Consider the following 23,651-nt stretch of genomic DNA (forward strand, 5'->3'; position numbering starts at 1 on the left):
GCTCCTGCCTGGAGCCATGTTAGCAGCCAGTTCCCCGCCCATACCCCTTCCCAGGAGGGCTGGGGGTGCCCTTTGTCCAACCTACCACTGCTATTTGGATTCATGTAGAGAGCTGGGCCTATGAGCAGAGCTGAGGCTGGGCCAATACATTTGCCTGTGCACCAGGCCAGTCCCAGCTGTGGGCATCAAATAGGAACCAGAAAGACATCACTGGAGGATGAGGGCGGGCAGCTCCTCAGCCCCAGGGGGTCCTGTTTATTTTCCTCTCATCTGGAAATTGGGGTCCCTCGAGAGATTTCTCTGCTTTCCAGCTCTGTTGGGCCAGGAAGGGGTTCTAGTCCACCCCACCACCCCACCTTCTCCCAGGCCTGGATGGTTCATGGCCCTGAGCTACTCCAGAGATGGTCTCAGGGCTCACTCCGTTGGCCCTGTCCTACTCTTAGCTCTGCACGTGGCAAACGCAGCCCTCATGGCTCATTCCATCAGACTCCAACGGGCCCAAAGTGGGGAAGCTGAGGAGGCTGGCTCTACCCAGAACAGGAGGCCGCTGCTCTGCAGGTCAAAGCCTTACTGGATTTTGGTGGGAGGTTCATTGAATGCACATCCACCTGGCTGCTGCTTTTTAGGGAAGCATCATCATGGGGAATTAAGCAAAGAAACTCAGTCTAAGGCTGGGTGCGTGGCTCACACCTGTAACTTCAGCACTTTGGGAGGCCAAGGCAGGAGGATTGCTTGAGCCCAGGAGGTTAAGACCAGCTCAGGCAACATAGGAGAGACCTGCCCCCCATGTCTTTGCAAAGAAATTTTAAAAATTAGCCAGGAGGCCGGGCGCGGTGGCTCAAGCCTGTAATCCCAGCACTTTGGGAGGCCGAGGCGGGCGGATCACGAGGTCAGGAGATCGAGACCACGGTGAAACCCCGTCTCTACTAAAAAAATACAAAAAATTAGCCAGGCGCAGTGGCGGGCGCCTGTAGTCCCAGCTACTCAGGAGGCTGAGGCAGGAGAATGGCGTGAACCTGGGAGGCGGAGCTTGCAGTGAGCCGAGATCGCGCCACTGCACTCCAGCCTGGGTGACAGAGCGAGACTCTGTCTCAAAAAAAAAAAAAAAAAAAAAAATTAGCCAGGCATGGTGGTGCATGTCTGTAGTCCCAGCTACTCAGGAGGCTGAGGTGGGAGGATCACACAAGCCCAGGAAGTCAAGACTGCGGTGAGCTGTCAGGGTGCCACTACACTCCAGCCTGGGTGACAGAGTGAGACCCTGTCTCAAAAACAAGAGTCTAAGCCAGAACTTGAGAAGTGCACACAATTCCCTGATTTCTTACAGCACAAGATTTCAGAGTACCAACTCGGGTCTATTTCCAAGAAATATCTAGGAGGAAGTATCACAGTGAGAAAACTCTTGGGGACCTTCACCCAAAGCCAGCTACAGTGGAAGGCAAGAGATAGAATGCAGGTCCCATTCTTTGCACTGTGAAGGTGAGCTGGGCAAGTTCAAATGCTGAATACCCAGCCCCAGAGATGTGGCTGCTGTCAGCCTGGGAGGTCCTGTGAGTCCCTTTGCTTCTTTATCCCTTTGAATTTGGGTATTGATGTTGCACAACGGATAAGAAGAATGAATAACTAGTCTTTTGTGAAAGGAAGCTTTTACATGTCTCTCCTCTTTCCATCTTCTTCATTATTTTCAAGAAGAAAAGAGGCTGGGCATGGTGGCTCATGCCTGTAATCCTAGTACTTTGGGAGGCTGAGGTAGCGGGATCACTTGAGGCCAGGAGTTCAGGACCAGCCTGGGCAACATAGACCACATCTCTTAAAAAAAGAAAAAAATTAGCCAGGCATGGTAGTGTGTGCCTGTAGTCCTAGAAACTTGGGAGGCTGAGGAGGGAGGATCACTTGAGCCCAGGAGTTTGAGGTTGCAGTGAGCTATGACCATGCCACTGCACTCCAGCCTGGGTGACAGAGTGAGACACTGTCTCAAAAAAAAAAAGAAAAGAGCTAAGTGTCATGTTGAAAATGGTCTATAAACACTTGGAAGCCTTGTGGTAAACAAACAAAAGCTTTATTATTTTTTCTTTCATTAAAAAAATGGAGCATTGAAGAGAAACAGAGTTTGGACCCCTGGGTTCACCCCACACTAAGCAAAATAGCCCCAGATAAAGATGGCGCAGCTCACGCAGAAAATGAGGTTGACGTCCAGGAGGGTCTTCACCAAGGGGTTTTCTTGCAGGGAAACTATGACGGCTTCTGCTCTGGCCGGGAGCTCTTCCTTGCCCTTCCCCTGTATTCCGCAGAGCCACAGGATGGCCTTCACCACTTTGGACTGCTTCGGGGTCATGTCACCTAGAAAGAACCCAGCAAAGGAAGACCGTAGAGGTGGTCTGTGTCTCCCAGAGAGGCGAGATGGGGACACTCACCAGGTGTGTTCAAGTGCTGGGATTACAGGCATGAACCACCATCCACCATGCCCGACTGAAATCTCCTTTTTTTTTTGTTTTTGAGACAGAGTCTCACTCTGTCGCCCAGGCTTCGGCTCACTGCAACCTCCACCTCCCAGGTTCAAGCGATTCTCCTGCCTCAGCCTCCCAAGTAGCTGGGACTATAGGCATGCGCTACCATGCCTGGCTAATTTTTATATTTTTAGTAGAGACAGGGTTTCACCATGTTGGCCAGGCTGGTCTTGAACTCCTGATTTCAAGTGATCCACCCACCTCGGCCTCCCAAAGTGCTGGGATTACAGGCTTGAGCCATGGCGCCCGGCCGAAATCTCCCAGTTTTTAAATGTTAACTCACATTTTATTGAAACTGTAGGTGGGCTAAGCCAAAATATGTCTGCAAGCCGCCAGTTTAGAAGCACTAACTGAGAGAAGGCAAGTCGTGTTCCTGCCTACCCATGTGCAGAGAATAAGGATGAAATGAACCAACCGTGTCTTCATAGGCACTCAACAAGTGTTTGTTTGCTGTTAGTGCCCGTAGGAAGCTTGCTGAAAGTTACTAAAAACTCCTTTCCCATGGCCAGAGTGTGGGGACAGATCAGACACTGGAGCCAGAGGATGCTAAAACTCCAAGTCTGCCCACTTTCCTGGCTTGTGATTTGATTGATAGAAAAAAAAAAAATCAATCCCCTTAACACGTACTGCTTCTTGCTGTAACTGAGGAGAGAGGCTACTCACAGCTGTGGGTTTTAGACATGTTTTCTTGAACCATCTCGAACTGGACGCTGCTGCTGCTGCTGGCCTCTGGCATCCCGTTCTGAGAGAGGGTAAGAGACAAGGGAGCTGCTGGTGGCACTTGTTCCTTCTGGACCACGGGGTCATGACGAGTAAACCAGGTCAGGTGGCTGACCTAAGGAGCAGGGATGAATGATGAGATTTGTGGTGGAGGTGGGGCTGGGGTTTTCCATCCTTTTCTCACACTTCCCGCCCAACCCCACACTCAGCCTTTGTGTCTGAATCTGCTCCCAGCCCCACCCTGCCACCCCATCCTCCAACAAGCATCACGTCCCTGCGCTCTTCAACATCAGCGCACAATTCCCCTGCTCATTCCCACGTCTTTCTCTGATAAACCCCATCCTCCTGTTGCTGGGATGTGATTATCCCTCATTCTAATTCTCAGAGCTTAACCCTCACCCTAGAGTATTGCAGGACCCCAGAATTGGTCATTTCAGCTCATCCATTTCTCTGGCCACAGGGATTGAATTGGTTCACGGATAAGCACGTGTCCTGAGCTGACTCCATCAATGAGAATCTAGAAATTCTCTAGAAATTCTGGGACAGAAATATTTATGCTTATTTTTACCTTTTTTTTTTTTTTTAAGACAGGCTCTTGTTCTGTCACCCAGGTGGGAGTGCAGTGGCATGGTCATAGCTCACTGCAGCCTTAAACTTCTGGGCTGAAGCAATCCTCCTGCCTCAGCCTCCCTAGCAGCTGGGATTACAGGCATGAGCCATCACGCCCTGCTAATTTTTTCTTTTCTTTTCTTTTCTTTTTTTTTTTTTTTGTTGTGAGACAGGGTCTTGCTCTGTCACCCAGGCTGGAGTGCAGTGGCATGGTCATAGCTCACTGCACCATCAAACTCCTGGGCTCTGGCAATCCTCCCACCTCAGCCTCTCTAGTAACTGAGATTACAGGCATGAGCCATCACGCTCTGCTAATTTTTTCATTTTTTTAAGAGATGGGATCTCACTATATTGCCCAGGCTGGTCTCGAACTCCTGGCCTCAAGTGATCCTCCCACCTCAGCTTCCAGAAGTGCTGGGATTACAGGCATGAGCCGCTGCACCCCAGCCTTATGTTTACTTAATGACAGTAAAAGAGGATGTATCTCTAGAAGGTACTGGGCTCCATATGGGACCTAAGAATTGAAGCAGAAGTGCAGATAGATTCTGATGACCTTTTCAGAGTCCTGAATCATCCAGCCCCTGAACCTCAACCCTGGACTTTTCAGCTTTTTGGACAATCAGTCTACTTCGCTTAAGTCAGTTTGAGTCAGTTTTCTGTCACTTCCAACAAAAAGTCTCAACGGATCTAGCCATCAGCCCAAATGTACCATCTCCTTGGAGGGCGGCTCTGTGAACCAGCTCACGGTGGAGACAGTGATGAGGGTGACCGTGGACAGGATCATGGAGAAGTAGAGGTAGTGAATGCTCTTCACCAGGACCGGGCGCTCATCTGGCTGGTCGCATCGAGGCTGCATGTAAATAAAGTCCAGGACCAGCCTAACCAAGCCCAGGAGCAGGCCCGAGATCAGGCCCCAGAAGGCACCCTGCAAAATCAGAGCAAGATCGTCTTAGAGACGCCAAGGGCTCTGGCCTCCAGGAACCTCAAGAAGCCATCCCCAGGACTTGTCTTTCTTGTGGTGGTCACTGCAAGCACGAGTCAGCAATTTGGAAAGGTTCTGCAATACTTAACCATTTATCTTTTTATAATGAATTGATTACTAATAGTTTACTAACTCCCTCTTAATTTAGCTTCCCTGTTCAATAACAAAAAATGCATCAAGACACTTTTGATGAGAACCTCTCATTGCTTTTTTTTTTTTTTTTTTGAGACAGAGTCTCACTCTGTCGCCCAGGTTGGAGTGCAGTGGCATGGTCTCAGCTCACTGCAACCTCGGCCTCCCAGGTTCCAGTGATTCTCCTGCCTCAGCATCTGAGTAGCTGGGATTACAGGCACCCACCACCACACCCGGCTAATTTTTGTATTTTGAGTAGAGATGGGCTTTCGCCATGTTGGCCAGGCTGGTCTCGAACTCCCGACCTCAAGTGATCCACCCACCTCGGCCTCCCAAAGTGCTGGGATTACAGGTGTGAGCCATCGCAGCAGCCCCCTCATTGCTTTTTTGCAAAGGTCAGATAAACACCCTCCCTGTATCCATGGAACTCACCCTCCCTCAACACCCAAGTCCAGCCTGTAGTCTCCCTCCAACACCCTCCGCTCCCATCCTATCCCAGTCCTCAAGGGGCAACACTTGGTTCTGGCATAGTGGGAGCCATCCAGAGCTACCTTTTCATTGGTCCTCTTCCAGAAACATCCCATGATGAAGACCACTGCCACAGGCGGCTGCAGGTAGGAGCTGATGGACTGGATGTAGATGAAGAGCTGGCCGCCCTGGCTGGCCTGGACCACAGGGATCCAGAGGATGGAGACCAGGACCAGCAGCAGCACAAACACCCTGGTGCCGGCAGTGAGAGGCACAAATTAGCATCATCTTCCCTGAACATTTACTCCTCTTTCTCGTCTGTTTTTTTAATAGACAGGGTCTTGTTCTGTTGCCAAGGCTGGGGTGCAGTGGTGAGAGCATAGCTCACTGCAGCCTCCAACTCCTAGGCTCAAGTGATCCTCCTGCCTCAGCCTCCCGAATAGCTGGGATTACAGACACGTGCCAACACTCCCGGCTTATTTTATTTTATTATTTCAATTTTTTTTTTTTTTTTTTGAGACAGAGTCTCACTCTGTCACCCAGGCTGGAGTGCAGTGCGCCATCTTGGCTCACTGCAACCTCCGCCTCCTGGGTTCAAACGATTCTCCTGCCTCAGCCTCCTGAGTAGCTGGGATTACAGGCACACGCCACCACAGCTAATTTTTGTATTTTTAGTAGAGATGGGGTTTCACCATGTTGGCCAGCCTGGTCTTGAACACCTGACCTCAAGTGATCCACCGGCCTCGGCCTCCCAAAGTACTGTGATTATAGGTGTGAGCCATCTCGCCCAGCTGGGTTAAAATTATTTGCTCATTCTCCTCCTTCCCTAGCTCCATGAAGGCAAGAACTGAGCCCTTTCATGGTTATGTGCCCTGTGCCTGGTACACAGTAGGTGCTCGTTCAGCATCTCCTGAATGAATGAATGTCTTGCACCTGGAGTCCTAACGCTCTTCAGCCTGGATAAGTTGCTGGCTGGACCTGGACTTTGCCTCTGGGTGGGCTCAGCTTTCTGTTCCCCCTGCCCCAGCCCCACCCAGTGGGGACTTACCTGCCCACAATCATGAGCTCCTTCTCAGATGCCTGAGGCCGGAGGTGATTCCAGAGGTCCATGGTGAAGATGGTGCTGGCACTGTTAAAGATGGAGGTGAGGGAGGACATGAGAGCCGCCACCATCACAGCCATCATCAGCCCACGGAGCCCTGGGGGCGGAAGGGAGGTCATGGGCCTCGGTCCTTTTCTGCCAAAGCAGCTGATCCCAGTGGGCTCAATTGGAGGAGGCAGAACCTCAGGGAGGTCGGCGGGGCAGAGCTTCCTGCAGGACTTAGCCTTTCTTGGGGAGCCCAGAGTCTGTTCCTCCCCCCAGCCCTCCCTTCTTGACCCTGCCTTGGATCAGAGCCCATCTGGTGATCTCCTTTCTGGGTGCTCCAGGGGACTTGATTCAGAGGTAAAGGGACATTACCTGTGGGCAGGAGTTCCAGCACGAGTTTGGGATACGCGATGTCAGAGCAGCCTGAGGGGTTGCTGCAGATCTTCTGGCAGATCTCTGGATCTGCACAAGCCACTTGATCTATGGAGGAAACACAGGCCCAGAGGTGAGCAGTCAGGTCCCCAGAGCCCCAGGCCCAGGCAACATGGGGCCGGACACAGGCTTGTCATATGGAAGTTTATAGCTCAATGAAATAAAACGGAGTCCAGACTTCATAAGCTTGTTACTTAACGCTTTCTGAGACGAGCTGCCCTATTTGTAAAACTAGGATAATAACATGACTTTATAGGAAATGCTGGAAAAACTTCAGCTATTGTTATCATAACCCAGATAAAGCTGGGACACCTAGTGGCCAGTCTTACAATAATGTCTTTTTGTTGTTGTTGTTGTTGTTTTTTGAGACGGAGCCTCTTGCTCTGTCGCCCAGGCTGGAGTGCAGTGGCACGATCTCAGCTCACTGCAACCTCTGCTTCCCAGGTTCAAGTGATTCTCCTGCCTCAGGCTCCCAAGAAGCTGGGATTACAGGCACCCACCACCATGCCTGGCTAATTTTTGTATTTTTAGTAGAGATGGGGTTTTGCCATGTTGGCCAGGCTGGTCTTGAACTCCTGACCTCAAGTGATCTGCCCAGGATCATTAACTCACTGTTCAGTAACATCTGCTCACCTGTCCTGGTTAATGAATCATTTCCTATACGGAGTAGATTCTCTTGTCAGAATGCTTCACACCCTCTGATGCCTGAAATAAGATGCCTGTAGCCCAGTTAAATCCAAACATAGCACAAAACCTTCTTCTTCCACAAACCCAACATTAACTGAAGGTTTACTATGACTCAGGAGCTGCAGTAAGCTTTGTACATATACCTCATTTAATTTTCACAACTCTATGGGGAAGATACTGTTATTATCCCTATTTCAAAGGCAGATAAACTGAGGCCCAGAGGTTAAAGAGTTTCTCCAGATTATATTGCTAGTAGGTATTACGGCCAGGAGGCAAACCCTTAGTTTATTTCAAAGCTCAGGTAGAGAAGATTGGCTTTGTAAATACTGCATTTCTAAACCGTGTGTGTGTGTGTGTGTGTGTGTGTGTGTGTGTGTGTGTGTGTGTGTTTGAGACAGGGTCTTGCTCTGTCGCCCAGGCTGGAGTTCAGTGGTGCGATCTTGGCTCACTGCAACCCCAGCCTCCCAGGCTCCAGCCTCCTGAGTAGCTGGAATTACAGGCACGCACCATCACACCCAGCTAATCTCTTTTTCTTTTTTAAATTAATTAATTTTTTAATTTTAATTTTATTTTTTTCTTGAGATGGAGTCTCACTCTGTTCCCCAGACTGGAGTGCAGTGGCACAATCTCGGCTCATTGCAACTTCTGCTTCCGGGTTCAAGCGATTCTCCTGCCTAAGCCTCCCAGCCTGTAGCTGGTATTGCAGGCGTGCCACCACACCCAGGTATTTTTGTGTGTGTGTGTATTTTTAGTAGAGATGGGGTTTCATTATGTTGGCCAGGCTGGTCTTGACCTCCTGGCCTCAAGTGTTCCTCCCGCCTTGGCTTCCCAAAGTGCTGGGATTGTGTTTTGAGGGTTGTTTTGCTTCTCTCTTAATTTCCATATAGTTTATTTAAAAATATGTGCCATTTCTCATGGACGAAGCTGGAAACTGTCATTCCCAGCAAACTAACACAGGAACAGAAAACCAAACACCACATGCTCTCACTCATAAGTGGGAGGTGAACAATGAGAACACATGGACACAGGGAGGGGAATATCACACACTGGGGCCTATTGGGGGTTGGGGGGCTAGGGGAGGGAGAGCATTAGGACAAATACCTAATGCATGCGGAGCTTAAAACCTAGATGACGGCTTGATGGGTGCAGCAAACCACCATGGCACGTGTATACCTATGTAACAAACCTGCACGTTCTGCACATTTATCCCAGAACTTAAAGTTTAATGAAAAAACAAAAAATTAAAATATGTGCCATTTCTCAGATGGACTTAGCGGAAGAGGGTTTTTTTCCAGGCTCACAAGAACTCAGGATCAGAAAATACTTTTAGGCAGCTGTGGACTCAGTTGAAGATTTAGGAGGGAGCTGGTGGAGCCATGGTGGAGACAGAAGTGCAAATAGGGAGGCCAAGTGCTTGGCCCTGAAACTGGCACTTTAAACCTGGCGTTCTCAGCCTTCTAGTGGACTTGTTAAAAAATAGGTGGCTGGCACAAACATATGAAAGAGTTTGAGACCAGCCTGACCAACATGGAGAAACCCCATCTCTACTAAAAATACGAAATTAATGGGGGGTGGTGGCGCATGCCTGTAATCCCAGGAGGCTGAGGCAGGAGAATCGCTTGAACCCGGGAGGCGGAGGTTGCAGTGAGTGGAGATTGCACCATTGCACTCCAGCCTGGGCAACAGATGGTCAAGGTCTTGTTATTGATCTTCTGTATGTCAGTCCAGGTCTTCAGACATAATTTGCATGAGCAAGAGTCAAGTTTTGGAGTCAGCTACATTTGGGTTCAAATCCCGGCTCTTCTGGCACTAGCTCAGTAACTCCCAGAAAGTCACTTAGCTTAGGCATGATCCTGGATTCCTTTTTTTTCCCCCTTAACCCTTACATCCAATCCATTATTAATCTGGTTGGCTCTATGATGTACTTTCAAACCATTGCATGGGTCAACTGTTGCCTCCTCAGAAAGGATTTCCCGGGAAACCCTGTCAGAAGTAGCTCTGATCTGACATTCTTTTTGATATCTCCTTGTGCATCCTCCTCCTGGCATTTAGCACAGTCAAAAATTATTTATTTTTTTACTCTTTTTTGAGACACAGTCTCACTTTGTCACCCAGTCTGGAGTGCAGTGGCTCGAACACAGCTCACTGCAGCCTCGACCTCCCAGGCTCAAGTGATTCTCCCACTTCAGCCTCCTCAGTAGGTGGGACTACTATATATATATACATATATATGTGTGTGTGTGTGTGTGTATGTGTGTGTGTGTGTGTATTTTTTTCTAGAGATGGGGTCTTGCCATGTTGCCCAGGCTGGTCTCAAACTCCTGGGCTCAAGTGATCTTCCTGCCTTGGCCTCCCAAAGGGCTGGGATTACAGGCGTGAGCCACTGCACCTGGCCTTATTTATTTACTTATTTCTGTCTTTGTCCTCCACCACTAGGATGTAAGTCCCTCTACAGCAAGGATCCTGTAGTCTTGTTCACTTATGGGCCCCCAGAGTCTTCTAGAATAACACTTGGAAGATAATTGGCTCTCAAAATATTTGTTGAATTCATGGAATAATAAATAAATGAGTGAATGAATGATTTTTTTTTTGAAACAAGGTCTCACTTTGTCACCCAGGCTGAAGTGCAGTGATCATGGCTCACTGCAGCCTCGACCTCCCGGGCTCAAGCAATCCTCCCACCTCAGCCTCCCAAGTAGCTGGGACTATAAGCACATGCCACCATGCCTGGCTAATTTTTGTATTTTTTGTAGATATGGGGTTTCATCACGTTGCCCACGCTGGTCTCAAACTGCTGAGCTCAAGCGATCTGCCTGCCTTGGCCTCCCAAAGTTCTGGGATTATAGGTGTGAGCCATCACGCCTGGCCAAATGAATTAATTTCTCTAAGCTTCAATTTCCTCATCTGTAAGATGAAAAGAATAATAGTACCTACCATATAAGGTTGTTTTGAGGATGAAATGGGGTAATACATGTATAAAATAATAATAGTAAACACTTGGATAGAGCTTTCTGTGTGCCAGGAACTGCTTTAAGCAGTTACCTCCATTTTACAAGTGAGGAAACAGAAGCAAAGAGACATTAAATGGCTTATGCAAGGTCAAACACCTCATAAGCGGCAGAGCAAAGATTCAGGCCTGGGCCTTCCAGATCAGAATCCATATTCATAACCACACTCCACTCTGAAACTCTTTTCATAGGGACTGGCCGTTAGCAAGTGCACAATGAATGTGGGTTGTTTGAAGCCATATCTTCAATTCTTCTCTCTCTTTTTTTTTTTTTTAGAGATTCTTTTCTCTTTTTTTTTAGAGATAGGGTCTTGCTATGTTGTCCAGGCTAGAATGCAGTGGTGTAATAATAGTTCACTGCAGCCTCAACCTCCTGGGCTCAAGCAATTCTCCTGCCTCAGTTTCCCAAGTAGCTGGAACCACAGGTGGGCACCACCACACCTGGCTAAGTTTTAAAAATTGTTTTTGGTAGGGAGGGGGTCTGTTATTATTACCCAGGATGGTCTTGAACTCCTGGCCTCAAGAGATCCTCCTGCCTCTCAGCCTGCTAAAGTGCTGGGATTACAGGCATGAGCCACTGCGTCTGGCCTGAAGCCATTTCTGTGTTTCTATGTCAAGACTTGCTGAATAGCTGTATGTTTTCCAAGTCACCGCAAAACCCAGATCCCAGTTCTTAACTCCCTCTGGATTTTCCCAAGGCTTTTGCCCTTTCCTGGAAGCAGGACTAGGAACTATTTGTGGGTTTCTCATCCCACCAGGGCTGGAGGAACACAAGGGTTCAAGGTCTAGCACCATGGACAGTGCCCTCATTTGCCTTCCCCATCTCTTTTCTCCTACTTCTTAAGGGTCCTAAATTATTTTGACTAAGCTTCTGAGCCAACTACAAACCACTTCATCCTACCCTTTCTTAGCTTCTGTGTAACATTATGTAGGATAAGGCATAGGGGAGGAAACTTTCTGCTTTCCATCCCCTTTAGTTAATAACAGCCTTGGTGGGTACACTGGAAAGCTCACGGTTTCAGGGAAAAAGAGAGGAGCTTTCTTCTGTATAGATCACCAGTTTCTGACACCACAGTGTCTTCTGGTGACATTATCCCTCCTCAGTATCATTTATCCCCATGATATAAACCTATTCCCTTACCACATTAAGAAAAAAACTAAGGCAAATACTCTAGAGGCCTTGATATCCCATGAGATTTGTTAAGAAAAGAACACCCAGCTGGGCACAATGGCTCACACCGTAATTCCAGCACTTTGGGAAGCTGAGATGGGTGATTGCTTGAGCCCAGGAGTTCAAGACTAGCCTGGGCAATATAGTGAGACCCCCATAGCTACAAAAATTACAAAAATTAGCTGGGCATGGTGGGGGGCACTTGTAGTCCCAGCTACTCAGGAGACTGATGTGGGAGAATTGCTTGAGCCTGGGAGCTCCAGGCTGCAGTGAGCTGTAATCATGCCACTGCACTCCAGCCTGGGTGACAGAGTGAGACCCATCTAAAAAAAAGAAAAAGTACCCCGGGCCAGGTGCGGTGGCTCATGCCTGTAATCCCAGCACTTTGGGAGGCCGAGGTGGGAGGATCACAAGGTCAAGAGATCGAGACCATCCTGGCCAACATGGTGAAACCCCATCTCTACTAAAAATACAAAAATTAGCCGGGCATGGTGATGCATGCCTGTAGTCCCAGCTACTTGGGAGGCTGAGGAATGAGAATCACTTGAACCCAAGAGGCAGAGGTTGCAGTGAGTCGAGATTGTGCCACTGCACTCCAGCCTGGCAAAAGAGTGAGACTCCGTCAAAAAAAAAAAATACACCAAAAAGGATTTCACTGGGCCAAAGTTATCCAACCCAACCACTGAGCTCAAACACTAAAGTAAGAGAGAAACTTTCACATGAGACTTCAGAGAACTGCTCTGGAACCACAAGACCTCAGCCTAGTTGGTTTCAAAAAAATATAGTTGAGGCAAGATCCCAGTTGAGTCTCCACTCAGTTTGGCCTGGGATACCTATAGGACTTGCCCATTGAACCAATGTTGAGAAACAGCATAGAGTCACTAGATGCCTAGATAGAGATGCCTCAGTCTCATCACTAGGAAAGGACTCTATGGCCAGGCATGGTGGCTCATGCCTGCAATCCCAGAACTTAGGGAGGTCAATGCAGGAGGATCGCTTGAGGCCAGGAGTTTGAGATCAGCCTGGGTAACATAGTGAGACCCTGTCTTTACAAAAACTTTAAAAAAATAGCCAGGTGTGGTAGTGCATGCCTGTAGTCTCAGCTACTTGGGAGGCCGAGGCGAAAGGATCCCTTTAGCCCAGGAGTCTGAGGCTGTAGTGAGCTATGATCATGTCACTGTACTCCAGCCTGGGTGACAAAGTGAGACCCTGTCTTTAAAAAAATGCAAAAAAGGCCAGGCGCAGTGGCTCCTGCCTGTAATCCCAGCACTTTGGGAGGCCACGTTGGGCAGATCACGAGGTCAGGAGATCGAGACAATCCTGGCTAACATGGTGAAACCCCATCTCTACTAAAAGTGCAAAAAATTAGCTGGGCATGGTGGTGGGCATCTGTAGTCTCAGCTACTCAGGAGGCTGAGGCAGGAGAATGGCATAAACCCAGGAGGTGGAGCTTGCAGTGAGCCAAGATCATACCACTGCACTCCAGCGTGGGTGACAGTGCAAGACTACGTCTCAAAAAAAATGCAAAAAAAAAAAAAAAAAAAAAGGACTGGGCATGTTGGCTCACAGCTGCCGTCTCAGCACTTTGAGAGGCCAAGGCAGGAGGATAGCTTGAGGCTAGGAGTTCAAGACCAGCCTGGGCAACATAGCAAGACTGCATCTCTATTTTTAAAAAAATTAGCCAAGCATTGTGGCGCATACCTGTAGCCCCAGCCACTCAGGAGGAGTGCAGTGGCATGATCTCAGCTCACTGCAACATCTGCCTCCTGAGTTCAAGCAATTCTCCTCCCTCAACCTCCCAAGTAGCTGGGATTACAGGCGCACACCACCATGCCTGACTACTTTTTGTATTTTTAGTAGATATGGGGTTTCATCACGTTGCCCGCGCTGGTCCCAAACTGCTGAGCTCAAGTGATTTGCCTGCCTTGGCCTCCCAAAGTTCTGGGATTATAGGTGTGAGCCATCACGCCTGGCCAAATGAATCAATTTCTCTAAGCTTCAATTTCCTCATCTGTAAGATGAAAAGAATAATAGTACCTACCATATAAGGTTGTTTTGAGGATGAAATGGGGTAATACATGTATAAAATAATAATAGTAAACACTTGGATAGAGCTTTCTGTGTGCCAGGAACTGCTTTAAGCAGTTACCTCCATTTTACAAGTGAGGAAACAGAAGCAAAGAGACATTAAATGGCTTATGCAAGGTCAAACACCTCATAAGCGACAGAGCAAAGATTCAGGCCTGGGCCTTCCAGATCAGAATCCATAGTTATAGCCACACTCCACGCTGAAACTCTTTTCATAGGGACTGGCCCTTAGCAAGTGCACAATGAATGTGGGTTGTTTGAAGCCATATTCTTTTCTTTTCTTTTCAGAGATAGAGTCTTGCTATCAGGAGGCTGAGGTGGGAGGATTGCTTGAGCCCAATAGTTCAAGGTTACAATGAGCTATGACCACACCAATGCACTCCAACCTGAATGACAGAATGAGACTCTGTCTTAGAAAAAGAGAGAAAGGACTGTAGTCACATTCACTTGAGGCTTCTAATAATACGTTTAGAATAATTCACATGGTCTGAGACTCACATACTGATGACCTCTTCCCCTAGCTGTGTTCTCACCTGGGAAGAGGATGCGGCTGACCATCCCAGGGAACACCATTATGAAGAGGGGCAGCACCTTCAGGTACGCAGCCATCAGAGCACCTCCTTTGGCATGGGACAGGTTCTTGGCAGCCAGAGTCCGCTGGACAATCACCTGGAAAAGATCAAGGGGGTTGGAAACTGGGAATGCTGATATAGTTTGGCTGTGTCCCCACATCCATCCAGAGTTTATGGACATATAAGCAAGTGCTGTATTTGCAAATGCAAATATTGATTCTATTCTCCTTTTTTTTTTTTAACACAAAAGGTCTTCTTGTACACATGGTTCTGCTTTTTGATTTTCTCCTTTCTTTTTTCACACCAGTTATGTATCTGCCTTTGCTCTGCGTGTTCCTTCTGCTACAAACTCTTCCTCCAAAAATCACAGGGAGCTCTCGCTCTTCTACAAGGTCTTTGGTCAAAGGTCACTTCTCAATGACACCTCCCCTCAGCACCCTACATTATTTGAGACAGGGTCTTACTGTCTCAAGCCTGTTGCCCAGGCTGAAGCACAGTGGTGTGATCTCAACTCACTGCAGCTTTGACCTCCTGGGTTCCAGCGATCCTCCCACCTCAGCTTCCCAAGTAGCTAGGACTCCAGGTGCACACCACCATGCCTGGCTAATTATTTATTTATTTATTTATTTATTTATTTATTTATTTTTATTTTTTTAGAGACAGGGTCTCACTATGTTGCCTAGGTTGGTCTCAAACTCCTGGGCTCAAGTGAGCCTCCTGCCTCAGCCTCCCAAAGTGCTGAGATGACAGGTGTGAGCCACCTGTCACCCCATTTTAAATTGCACTCCCACACTCTACTTTTTAAAATGATATTTATCACATTTTAACATCTCATGTAATTTACTTATTGTCTCTGTCTACTCCCATTAGAAGAAGGGAAGCTCTACAAGGGCAGAGAGCTTTGTTTTATTAGCTCCTGATTTTAAGTGCCCAGAAGAGTGCCTGGTACGTAGAGGACACCCAGTGTGTATTTGCTGAACAAATGATGTCCAATAGGAGTTTTAACCCCCATTTAAAAGGTATCATCTCCTTTGCTTACTGGATATTCCTAGACATTAAGCAAAGTGTATTAGGACAGCTGCAGTGGATCACACCTATAATCCCAGCACTTTGGGAGGCTGAGGCAGGAGGATCACATGAACTCAGGAGTCTGAGAGCAGCCTGGTCGACATAGTGAGACCTGTATCTCTACTAAAAAATAAAAATATTATAATAAATAGCTGGGCATGGTGGCATGTGCCTGTAGTCCCAGCTACTCAGGAGGCTGAAATGGGAGGATCTCTTGAGCCCAGGAGATGAAGGCTGCTGTGAGCTATGATCATGCCTCTGCCTTCCAGCCTGGGTGATAGAGTGAGACCCTGTCTCAGAAAAAAAAAAAAAAAAAGCAGAGTGTGTTGAGTTTTCCCCTTTGCAAATATCAGCAGCTTTGGATTTGTCATTCACATTCACGAGAGCAAGAAATAAAATAGCATGTAGAGCAATGGAAAGGAGAAAGTAGTCAAGGAAGCAGGGAAAATGCAAATGAGAGACGAGATGGAGGAAGAAGAAAGCACTGACTTCAGCCACCCTAAAGAAAGAAGCAAAGAGAAGGAAAAAGCTTGCTCAGGCCACTGTCCTGTACCTGATCTGTGCACCAGTACCAGAGGGATGGGATGGACATTCCAAATAGGACCCCTGGCCACGGGAGATCAGATGTCAGCGGATCTCGGAAAATATGGAAGGCATCTTCCCTGGGCAGCCCGCAGCTGCTGTTCTCGCTCCGGTTGCTAGCCAGGGCCAAGAAGTACTTCTCCTTCAGGCCTTCCATCCCACCAACCGCGGCAAAACCTAGAATTCAGAGGAAGCCTATTTTCTGGGAACTCAGATTGGTCCATGGCAAGTGATGAGGAGATGGCTGGAGATTGGTGAAATTCTAGTAGGACCAGAGCCACCAAAAAATGTTAATCCCCTTAAGGGTTCTTAACCTCCTCTCCACTTTTTTTTAACTTAAAAAAGTTAATATTAGAGTTTTATTGGACTATAATTGACCTAACCATAAATTACAAATATTTAAAGTGTAAAAGTTGATGTTTGACATCAGTATTCACCGATGAAACCTCCACCACAAAGTAATGAATGTATCTATCCAAGTTTCTTTTCTTTCTTTCTTTTTCTTTTTTTCTTTTTTTTGAGATGAAGTCTTGCTCTGTCACCCAGGCTGGAGTGCAGTGGCGCGATCTCAGCTCACTGCCACCTCCACCTCCCAGGTTCAAGCGATTCTTCTGCCTCAGCCTCCTGAGTAGCTGGGACTACAGGTGTGCGCCACCATGCCGGGCTAATTTTTGTACTTTTAGTAGAGACAGGGTTTCACCATGTTGGCCAGGCTGGTCTCGAACTCCTGACCTCAAGTGATACTCCTGGCCATTGTCCCAGGCCATTGTATGTTCTTTAAGCCCATTGAATTCCCCTAAAAATAATTTACTACCTCCCTAAAATCATCTACACTTGTCCATCTCCTTTTTCCTTAAGAAGTATGGTATGGAAACATCTGTATGACATTAGGATATTGAGAAATCACTCTGTAATTCTCCCCTGCGCATGCTAATAAATTTGTATGCCATTTCTCCTATTAATCTGCCTCTTGTCAGTTGATTTTCCAATGAGATTTCCAGTCTTCACTCCTACAATTTCTTCTCAGAATAATACTTCTAAATAATGCAAAAATACATAGGATTGCAAAGAAATCAAATATATTGAACCATCAAAATATTAAAAACGTGACATAGTAATTTATTTATTTGTTCCATTAAATTGTAAGACTGGCCAGATGCAGTGGCTCACATCTGTAATCCCAGCACTTTGAGAGGCCGAGGCGGGCGAATCGCCTGAGGTCAGGAGTTCGAGACCAACCTGGCCCACATGGGGAAACCCCGTCTCTACTAAAAATACAAAAATTAGCCAGGCGTGGTGGTGGGTGCCTGTAATCCCAGCTACTCAGGAGGCTGAGGCAGGAGAATCTCTCCGGGACGTGGAGGTTGCAGTGAGGCGAGATTGAGCCAATGCATTCCAGCCTGGGTGACAGAGCGAGACTCCGTCTCAAAAAAAAAAAAGAAAAGAGAAGAAAAATTGTAAGACCTCACAGTAGGTCTAATAATGGTTTCAGGTTTTGTTGTTTTGTTTTGTTCTTAGAGACAGGGTCTCACTCTGTCACCCAGGTTGGAGTGTAGTGCTACAATCATAGCTCACTGTAACCTTGAACTCCTGGGCTCAAGCTATCCTCCTGCCTCAGCCTCCAGAGTAGTTAAGACTACAGGCATGTATCACCACATCCAGCGACTTTTAAAGTTTTTTGTAGAGATGGATCTCACTATGTTGCCCAGGCTGGTCTCGAACTCCTAGGCTCAAGCGATTCTCCTGCCTCAGCCTCCCAAAGTGCTAGGATTACAGGTGTGAGCCACTGCATATGGCTTATATTTTGTTTCTTTTCTCATTCCTAATTATGCTGTTTTCTCTTTTTTTCTTGGTTTGATTTGCAGCTGCATTTTATGGTTCTTTTCAAAGAAATAGATATTGGGCCAGGCCAGGTGGCTCACACCTGTAATCCCAGCACTTTGGGAGGCCAGCGCAGGTGCATCACCTTAGGTCAGGAATTCAAGACCAGCCTGGCCCACATGGGGAAACCTTGTCTCTACTAAAAATAGAAAAATTAACCAGGCATGGTGGTGCATGCCTGTAGTCCCAGTTACTCGGGAGGCTGAGGCAGGATAATCGCTTGAACCCAGGAGGTGGAGGTTGCAGTGAGCCGAGATCACACCACTGCATGCCAGCCTGGGCAACAGAACCAGGCTCCGTCTCAAAAAAAAAAAAAAAAAAAAAAAAAAAGGCCAGGTGCGGTGGCTCACGCCTGTAATCCCAGCACTTTGGGAGGCCGAAGTGGGCAGATTGCCTGAGGTCAAGAGTTTCAGACCAGCCTGGCCAACATGGTGAAACCCCATCTCTACTAAAAATACAAAAATAAGCTGGATGTGGTGGTGCAAGCCTGTAGTCCCAGCTACTCGGGAGGCTGAGGCAGGAGAATCGCTTGAACCCAAGAGGTGGAGGTTGCAGTGAGCCGAGATCGTGCCACCGCACTCTAGCTTGGTGACAGAGCGAGAGTCCATCTCAAAAAAAAAAAAAAAAAAAAAGAAATAGATATTGGAGTAACTGGAGTAACCCATAATGTAGTTTTCTTTTTTCTAAATCACTAAATTGGGCTTTCATATTTATGAATATAAATGTTTTTGTAGAGGTACAGCTTTGACTGTATTAAGTATGAAATGTAATGTTCTCATTTTTTTCTGCATAGTCTGTAATTGCAGCTTTTATTTCCTCTGTGACCCAGGCACTATTTAGAAGATGGCTATCAAATTTCTAAGTAACTAGATTTTTTAAAAATTTACACTTTTCCTAATGAGTTTAATTTTGGGGGTTTATATGAGTAAGATAATATAATCTGAACAACGTTTTTATACATATTTTTGTAAAAATTTTTTTCAATGATTAATTTTTGTGGGTGATTCCATGAATGCTGGAAAAAGATGCATTCATGATAGGAGAACGCTTATTCATTTGTAGAATTTATATCTTCTAAATCCTTATTATCTTCTTGTTCTGTTAAACTATTTTAGTACTGTTTTGGTTTCTGTCAACTTATAACAACTTCTGCTTTGTGTATCTTGTTGCAATGTTATTTAATAAGCAAAGGTTATATCTTTATTACGAATTTTCTATTTTCAATATAAAATTACTTATCCTCCTGTTTATTGCTTTTTGCCTTATGTTATACTTTGTTTTATATGTGCCACTTGCAAATTATATCAAGTTACATTTTCTTAACCCAAACTATAAATCTTGAGTTTTGTTGAGAAAATAAATAATATATAGCTAAGGAAAAGAAAAACAGAACAAAGAGCCACACAGATTGTAACTGCTTATAAGAAGCCTTGTCTTTCAATAGGGAATTTTATTCCATTTACTTGTATTGTAATAACTGATATTTTTACTATTTGCATTCTCTTTTATTCTTTCCCTTTGGTTATGATTTCTTGTTATTCTCTTTTAAGAAAAAAAAACTTACATGCACACATATTTCCTACATAAAGGGTGAGATTTATATGAGTGTCCGCTTGGAGTTCAGTATTTCTTCTTCATGATGTTTTTCTTCCTATTTGATGAGAAATCTAGCATACTATCTCTCCCAACATTTGAAAGTTTTTGTTGGTAAAATAGGGGGTTTTAGATCCAATTTTTATTAAATTGTTATATCCTTTATGTAATATTTGCCTTGACCAGACAATTTTTCAGATCTGTAACAATTTTAACTGGATCATTATTTACTACCATTTTCTCTTGAGTCATAATACCAACTCTCGATTTTGTTTTGTTTCTCTCTTGTATCTTCAAGACAGGCACGTAGGTCCTCCCTTTACTAAGTCCTTGCATAGTTCAGAATATTTCTGCAGCCCTGGCAAACAGAGAACTTGGCTGGGTATCCGATCCTTACTTAGGATACAACTTTTCCCATAAAACACATCTGTAGCCCTTGCTCCACTGTCTTTTGGCATTTTATTGTTATGAAGGAGGGGAATGAGACCAGTTTGTTTATTATTTTTAGCTCACTACATTTTTTTCTGTCTGGATTCTTTTTTTTTATATACAGAGTCTCACTCTGTCACCCAGGCTGGAGTGCAGTGGTGCAATCATAGCTCACTGCAGCCTCGAGCACCTGGGCTCAAGTGATCCTCCTGCCTCAACTTCCTCAACCTCCCTGATCCCAGTCCCCACCTGAGGCCACAGGTGTGTACCACCACACCCAGCTAATTTTCCATTTTTCATAGAGTGGGGTCTTGCTTTGTTGTCCAGGCTGGTCTCAAACTACTGGCCTCAAATGATCTTCCCACCTCTCTGTCTGTATTCTTTAGTATTTAAAAATTATTCTTATACTTCACATTTTTTTCATAATGCTTCTACCTGGAGATCTTGTTCATCGATTTTGCCTAAGACGCAGCAAACCGTTTACACCTAGCTAGATATATCATCCTCCTTTTAAGAAAAGTTATCTTTTGTGATTACTTTAATTATTTACTTTGTTCCATTGTTTTCTGAACTTTTTTCTAAGAATAAACATTTCTCAAAAAAAAAAACAGAAAAAAGAAAAAGAATAAACATTTCTCAAATGGTATATTTCTGCTCTCTGTCTTCTATATTTGTCATCTTTTCTTTTATAATTTTATTATTTATCCCTTTTCTCTGCATTTTATTAGAACTCCTATTTGTTTTCAGCCGGGCATGGTGGCTCACGCCTGTAATCCCAGCACTTTGGAAGGCCAAGGTGCACAAATGACGAGGTCAAGAGATCGAGACCATCCTAGCGAATATGGTGAAACCCCATCTCTACTGAAAATACACAAACTAGCTGGGCGTGGTGGCGCGTGTCTGTAGTCGCAGCTACTCGGGAGGCTGAGGCAGGAGAACCGCTTGAACCCAGGAGGTGGAGGTTGCAGTGAGCCAAGATCATGCCACTGCACTCCAGCCTGGTGACAGAGCGAGACTCAAAAAAAAAAAAAAAAGAAGAACTATTTGTTTCATCCTGGGCTTGATTTTCTTTAGCATTCTTTCTGCTATTTACATGCTCCAGTGGGGAATTTAATTCTGCTAATTTATTTAGAAAATTTTAGAAAATTTATTGTAATCTTCTCTAATCTTTTTCCTTTGTATCTGCTTCTACTCTCCTTTCATCTCAGTTTGTCCTCTACTTCTATCTTTCATATATGTTTCATAGAGTTCAGGATTCCAAGCATGGCACTCTCTTGATATTTTCTTCTGAGTCCTAAAATATATATATAAATTTCAGCACTATATATATATATATATATAAAAATTTTCAGCACTATATTCTGCCATCTTCAGGATTATGATCCCTTTCACTTTCCTGTGTTTCCTATATTAGTTTTCATAGCCCTTTTTTTTTGGAAACAGGGTCTCGCTCTGTTGCCCAGGCTGGAGTACGGTGGCACAATCTCGGCTCACTGCAGCCTCAACCTACCAGGCTCAAGCCATCCTCCCACCTCAGCCTGTCAAGGAGCTGGGACTACAGGCACGTGCCACCAAACCCGGATAAGTTTATGTTTATTTTTTGTAGAGACAGTCTCACTATGTTGCTCAGGCTGGTCTCAAACTCCTGAGCTCAAGCGATCCTCTTGCTTTGGCCTCCCAAAGTGCTGGGATTACAGCTGTGAGCTGCCACGCTCAGCCTTTGTTGTAGTCTTTAAGGCTTAATGAATGGCTTACCTCTAAAAGAGAGAAACCTGTGAAGAGTAGTGTTCCCCCCTTAACAATAATAAGAAGTTGGCTAATCTACAAAATTATAGCTTCCCTTGAACCTATCAGAGAGCTGAGGCCATAGAGCAACCAACTGGCCTGAGATCTCAGAAAACACAGGAGCCTCCAAAGAGACATGACCATTGGCAGCAAAACAAAGAAAGACAGGATCACCATACACTGGTACAAAGAATTGGGCGAATATTTTGAAACGAATTGCTAAAGTCTAGGTGTGGGCTAGTGCTAGAGTTTAAAGCTTCTGTAGGCTGGATGCAGTGGCTCACGCTTGTAATTTCAGCACTTTGGGAGGCCAAGGCAGGTGATTGCTTGAGCCCAGGAGTTTGAAACCAGCCTGGGCAACATGGCAAAACCGCATCTATTTTAAAAAATGAAAAAAATTAGCCGGGCATGGTGGTACACACCTGGGGGCCCAGCTACTTGGGAGGCTGAGGCGGGAGGATTGCTTGAGCCCAGGAGGCAGAGGTTGCAGTGAGCCAAGACTGTGTCACTGCACTTCAGCCTGGGTGGCAGAGTGATACCCTGTCTCGAAACAAACAACAACAAAAACCTCTGTAAGGAAAAGCTGTCTCTTCACATTCTTTTATTTATTCATTCAGTTATTTTTCCATATTAGTATAGAAAGAGATTAATTTTTACTTAAAAAAAAAAGTGCCAGGTGGGGCGGCTTTGGGAGGCTGAGGCAGGAGGATCACTTGAGGCCAGGAGTTTGAGATCAGCCCGGGCAACATAGTGAGACTCTAGCTCTGCAAAAAAACAAAATAAAAAAAAAATTAGCTGGACATAGGGGCCTATATCTGTAGTCCCAGCTACTCATGAAGCTGAGGTGGGAGAGTCACTTGAGCCCAGGGGCTCAAGGCTGCAGTGAGCTATGATCACACCACTGCACTCCAGCCTGACTGACAGAGCAAGACCCTGTCTCAAAACAAAAAACAGAAACAAAAACAGTAAGTTTCCACAATAAGCACATTTCTCTTCTAGCTAAAATAACCGTGCCTCAAGCAAAGCACCTGTGACAAAAATTCCCCAGTAGTATGCTCTTTGACAGATGGGTTTGCCGTTCACAGTGTTGAGAGCAGATATCCCTGCTGGAGAGAGGTGCTGTCGTCCACCCAAGTGACCCGGGGACCCCACTTACTGTAGCCCATCAAGGTGAGCGCTCCTATAAGCATGATCAGTGTCTGCAGCGCATCCGTGTAGATCACAGCAGCCAGGCCACCTGGTGGGATGAGCATGGAGGTGAGGGTCAGGGAGTCTAATGAGAAGGGGTTACTTTGGGTCACCAAGGGAACCTGGAAGGCCAGGACCCGATGGGAGATTTCTTAGTGCTGATTGATTGCAAAGAGGGCCACGATCACTCCTCCCTGTGTGCACGCCCATTTTGCAATGTGACTTTGCTGCTCCTTTCATGTTGAGGTGAAGTTGATTTCTCTGCTTCTCACATAGGAGTGGCCACGTGACTTGCTTTGACCAATAGAATGTGGGGGAAGTGGTATGGGACTCTAGGATCCCTGCAGCTTCTGCACTTACTCTCCTGTTGCCCTGAGACCATTTGCTTTAAGAAGCTGGGTCTAACCTAATGAAGGAAGAGGGCCCCCACGGAGGGGAAGCCCAGTCGACAGCCCAAGCTAACACCAGCCATGTGAGTGAGGTCACCCTCTTCCAGCCAGTTGCTCCACCTGCCACTGAACTATAATTCACAGAGCCAGGTGAGACCAGCAAACATCCACCCAGGCAACCCATGGACTTGTGGGGAATAATAAACTATTGGTTTTTCAAGCCCCTCAATTTGTGGGTGGTTTTTTAACACAGCAATTTTCAACTAATACAGGAGGT

The 23,651-nt window shown here is 46.1% G+C and overlaps 1 protein-coding gene across 7 annotated transcripts in view; it reads right to left on the minus strand.

Annotated features, from left to right (window-relative positions):
* Positions 1-2,040: 2,040 nt before the first annotated feature.
* Positions 2,041-23,651, minus strand: part of SLC5A11 (solute carrier family 5 member 11) — a 72,543-nt gene continuing 50,932 nt past the window's right edge. For 5 of the 7 annotated variants that reach the window (XM_055299197.2, XM_055299202.2, XM_055299200.2 and 2 more), the window contains 9 exons: positions 22,954-23,034; positions 16,081-16,286; positions 14,421-14,556; positions 6,875-6,982; positions 6,464-6,614; positions 5,499-5,667; positions 4,543-4,758; positions 3,168-3,339; positions 2,041-2,337 (listed from right to left, as the gene is read on the minus strand). In XM_055299197.2, coding sequence (XP_055155172.1) covers positions 2,132-2,337; positions 3,168-3,339; positions 4,543-4,758; positions 5,499-5,667; positions 6,464-6,614; positions 6,875-6,982; positions 14,421-14,556; positions 16,081-16,286; positions 22,954-23,034 — 1,445 coding nt within the window. In that variant the 3' untranslated portion in view covers positions 2,041-2,131. The remainder of the gene's footprint in view (positions 2,338-3,167; positions 3,340-4,542; positions 4,759-5,498; positions 5,668-6,463; positions 6,615-6,874; positions 6,983-14,420; positions 14,557-16,080; positions 16,287-22,953; positions 23,035-23,651) is intronic. The other 2 variants (XM_055299201.2, XM_055299199.2) reach the window with 1 other exon arrangement.

This window comes from Symphalangus syndactylus, chromosome 11 (assembly GCF_028878055.3).
Source record: "Symphalangus syndactylus isolate Jambi chromosome 11, NHGRI_mSymSyn1-v2.1_pri, whole genome shotgun sequence".
Taxonomy (NCBI): Eukaryota; Metazoa; Chordata; class Mammalia; order Primates; family Hylobatidae; genus Symphalangus; species Symphalangus syndactylus.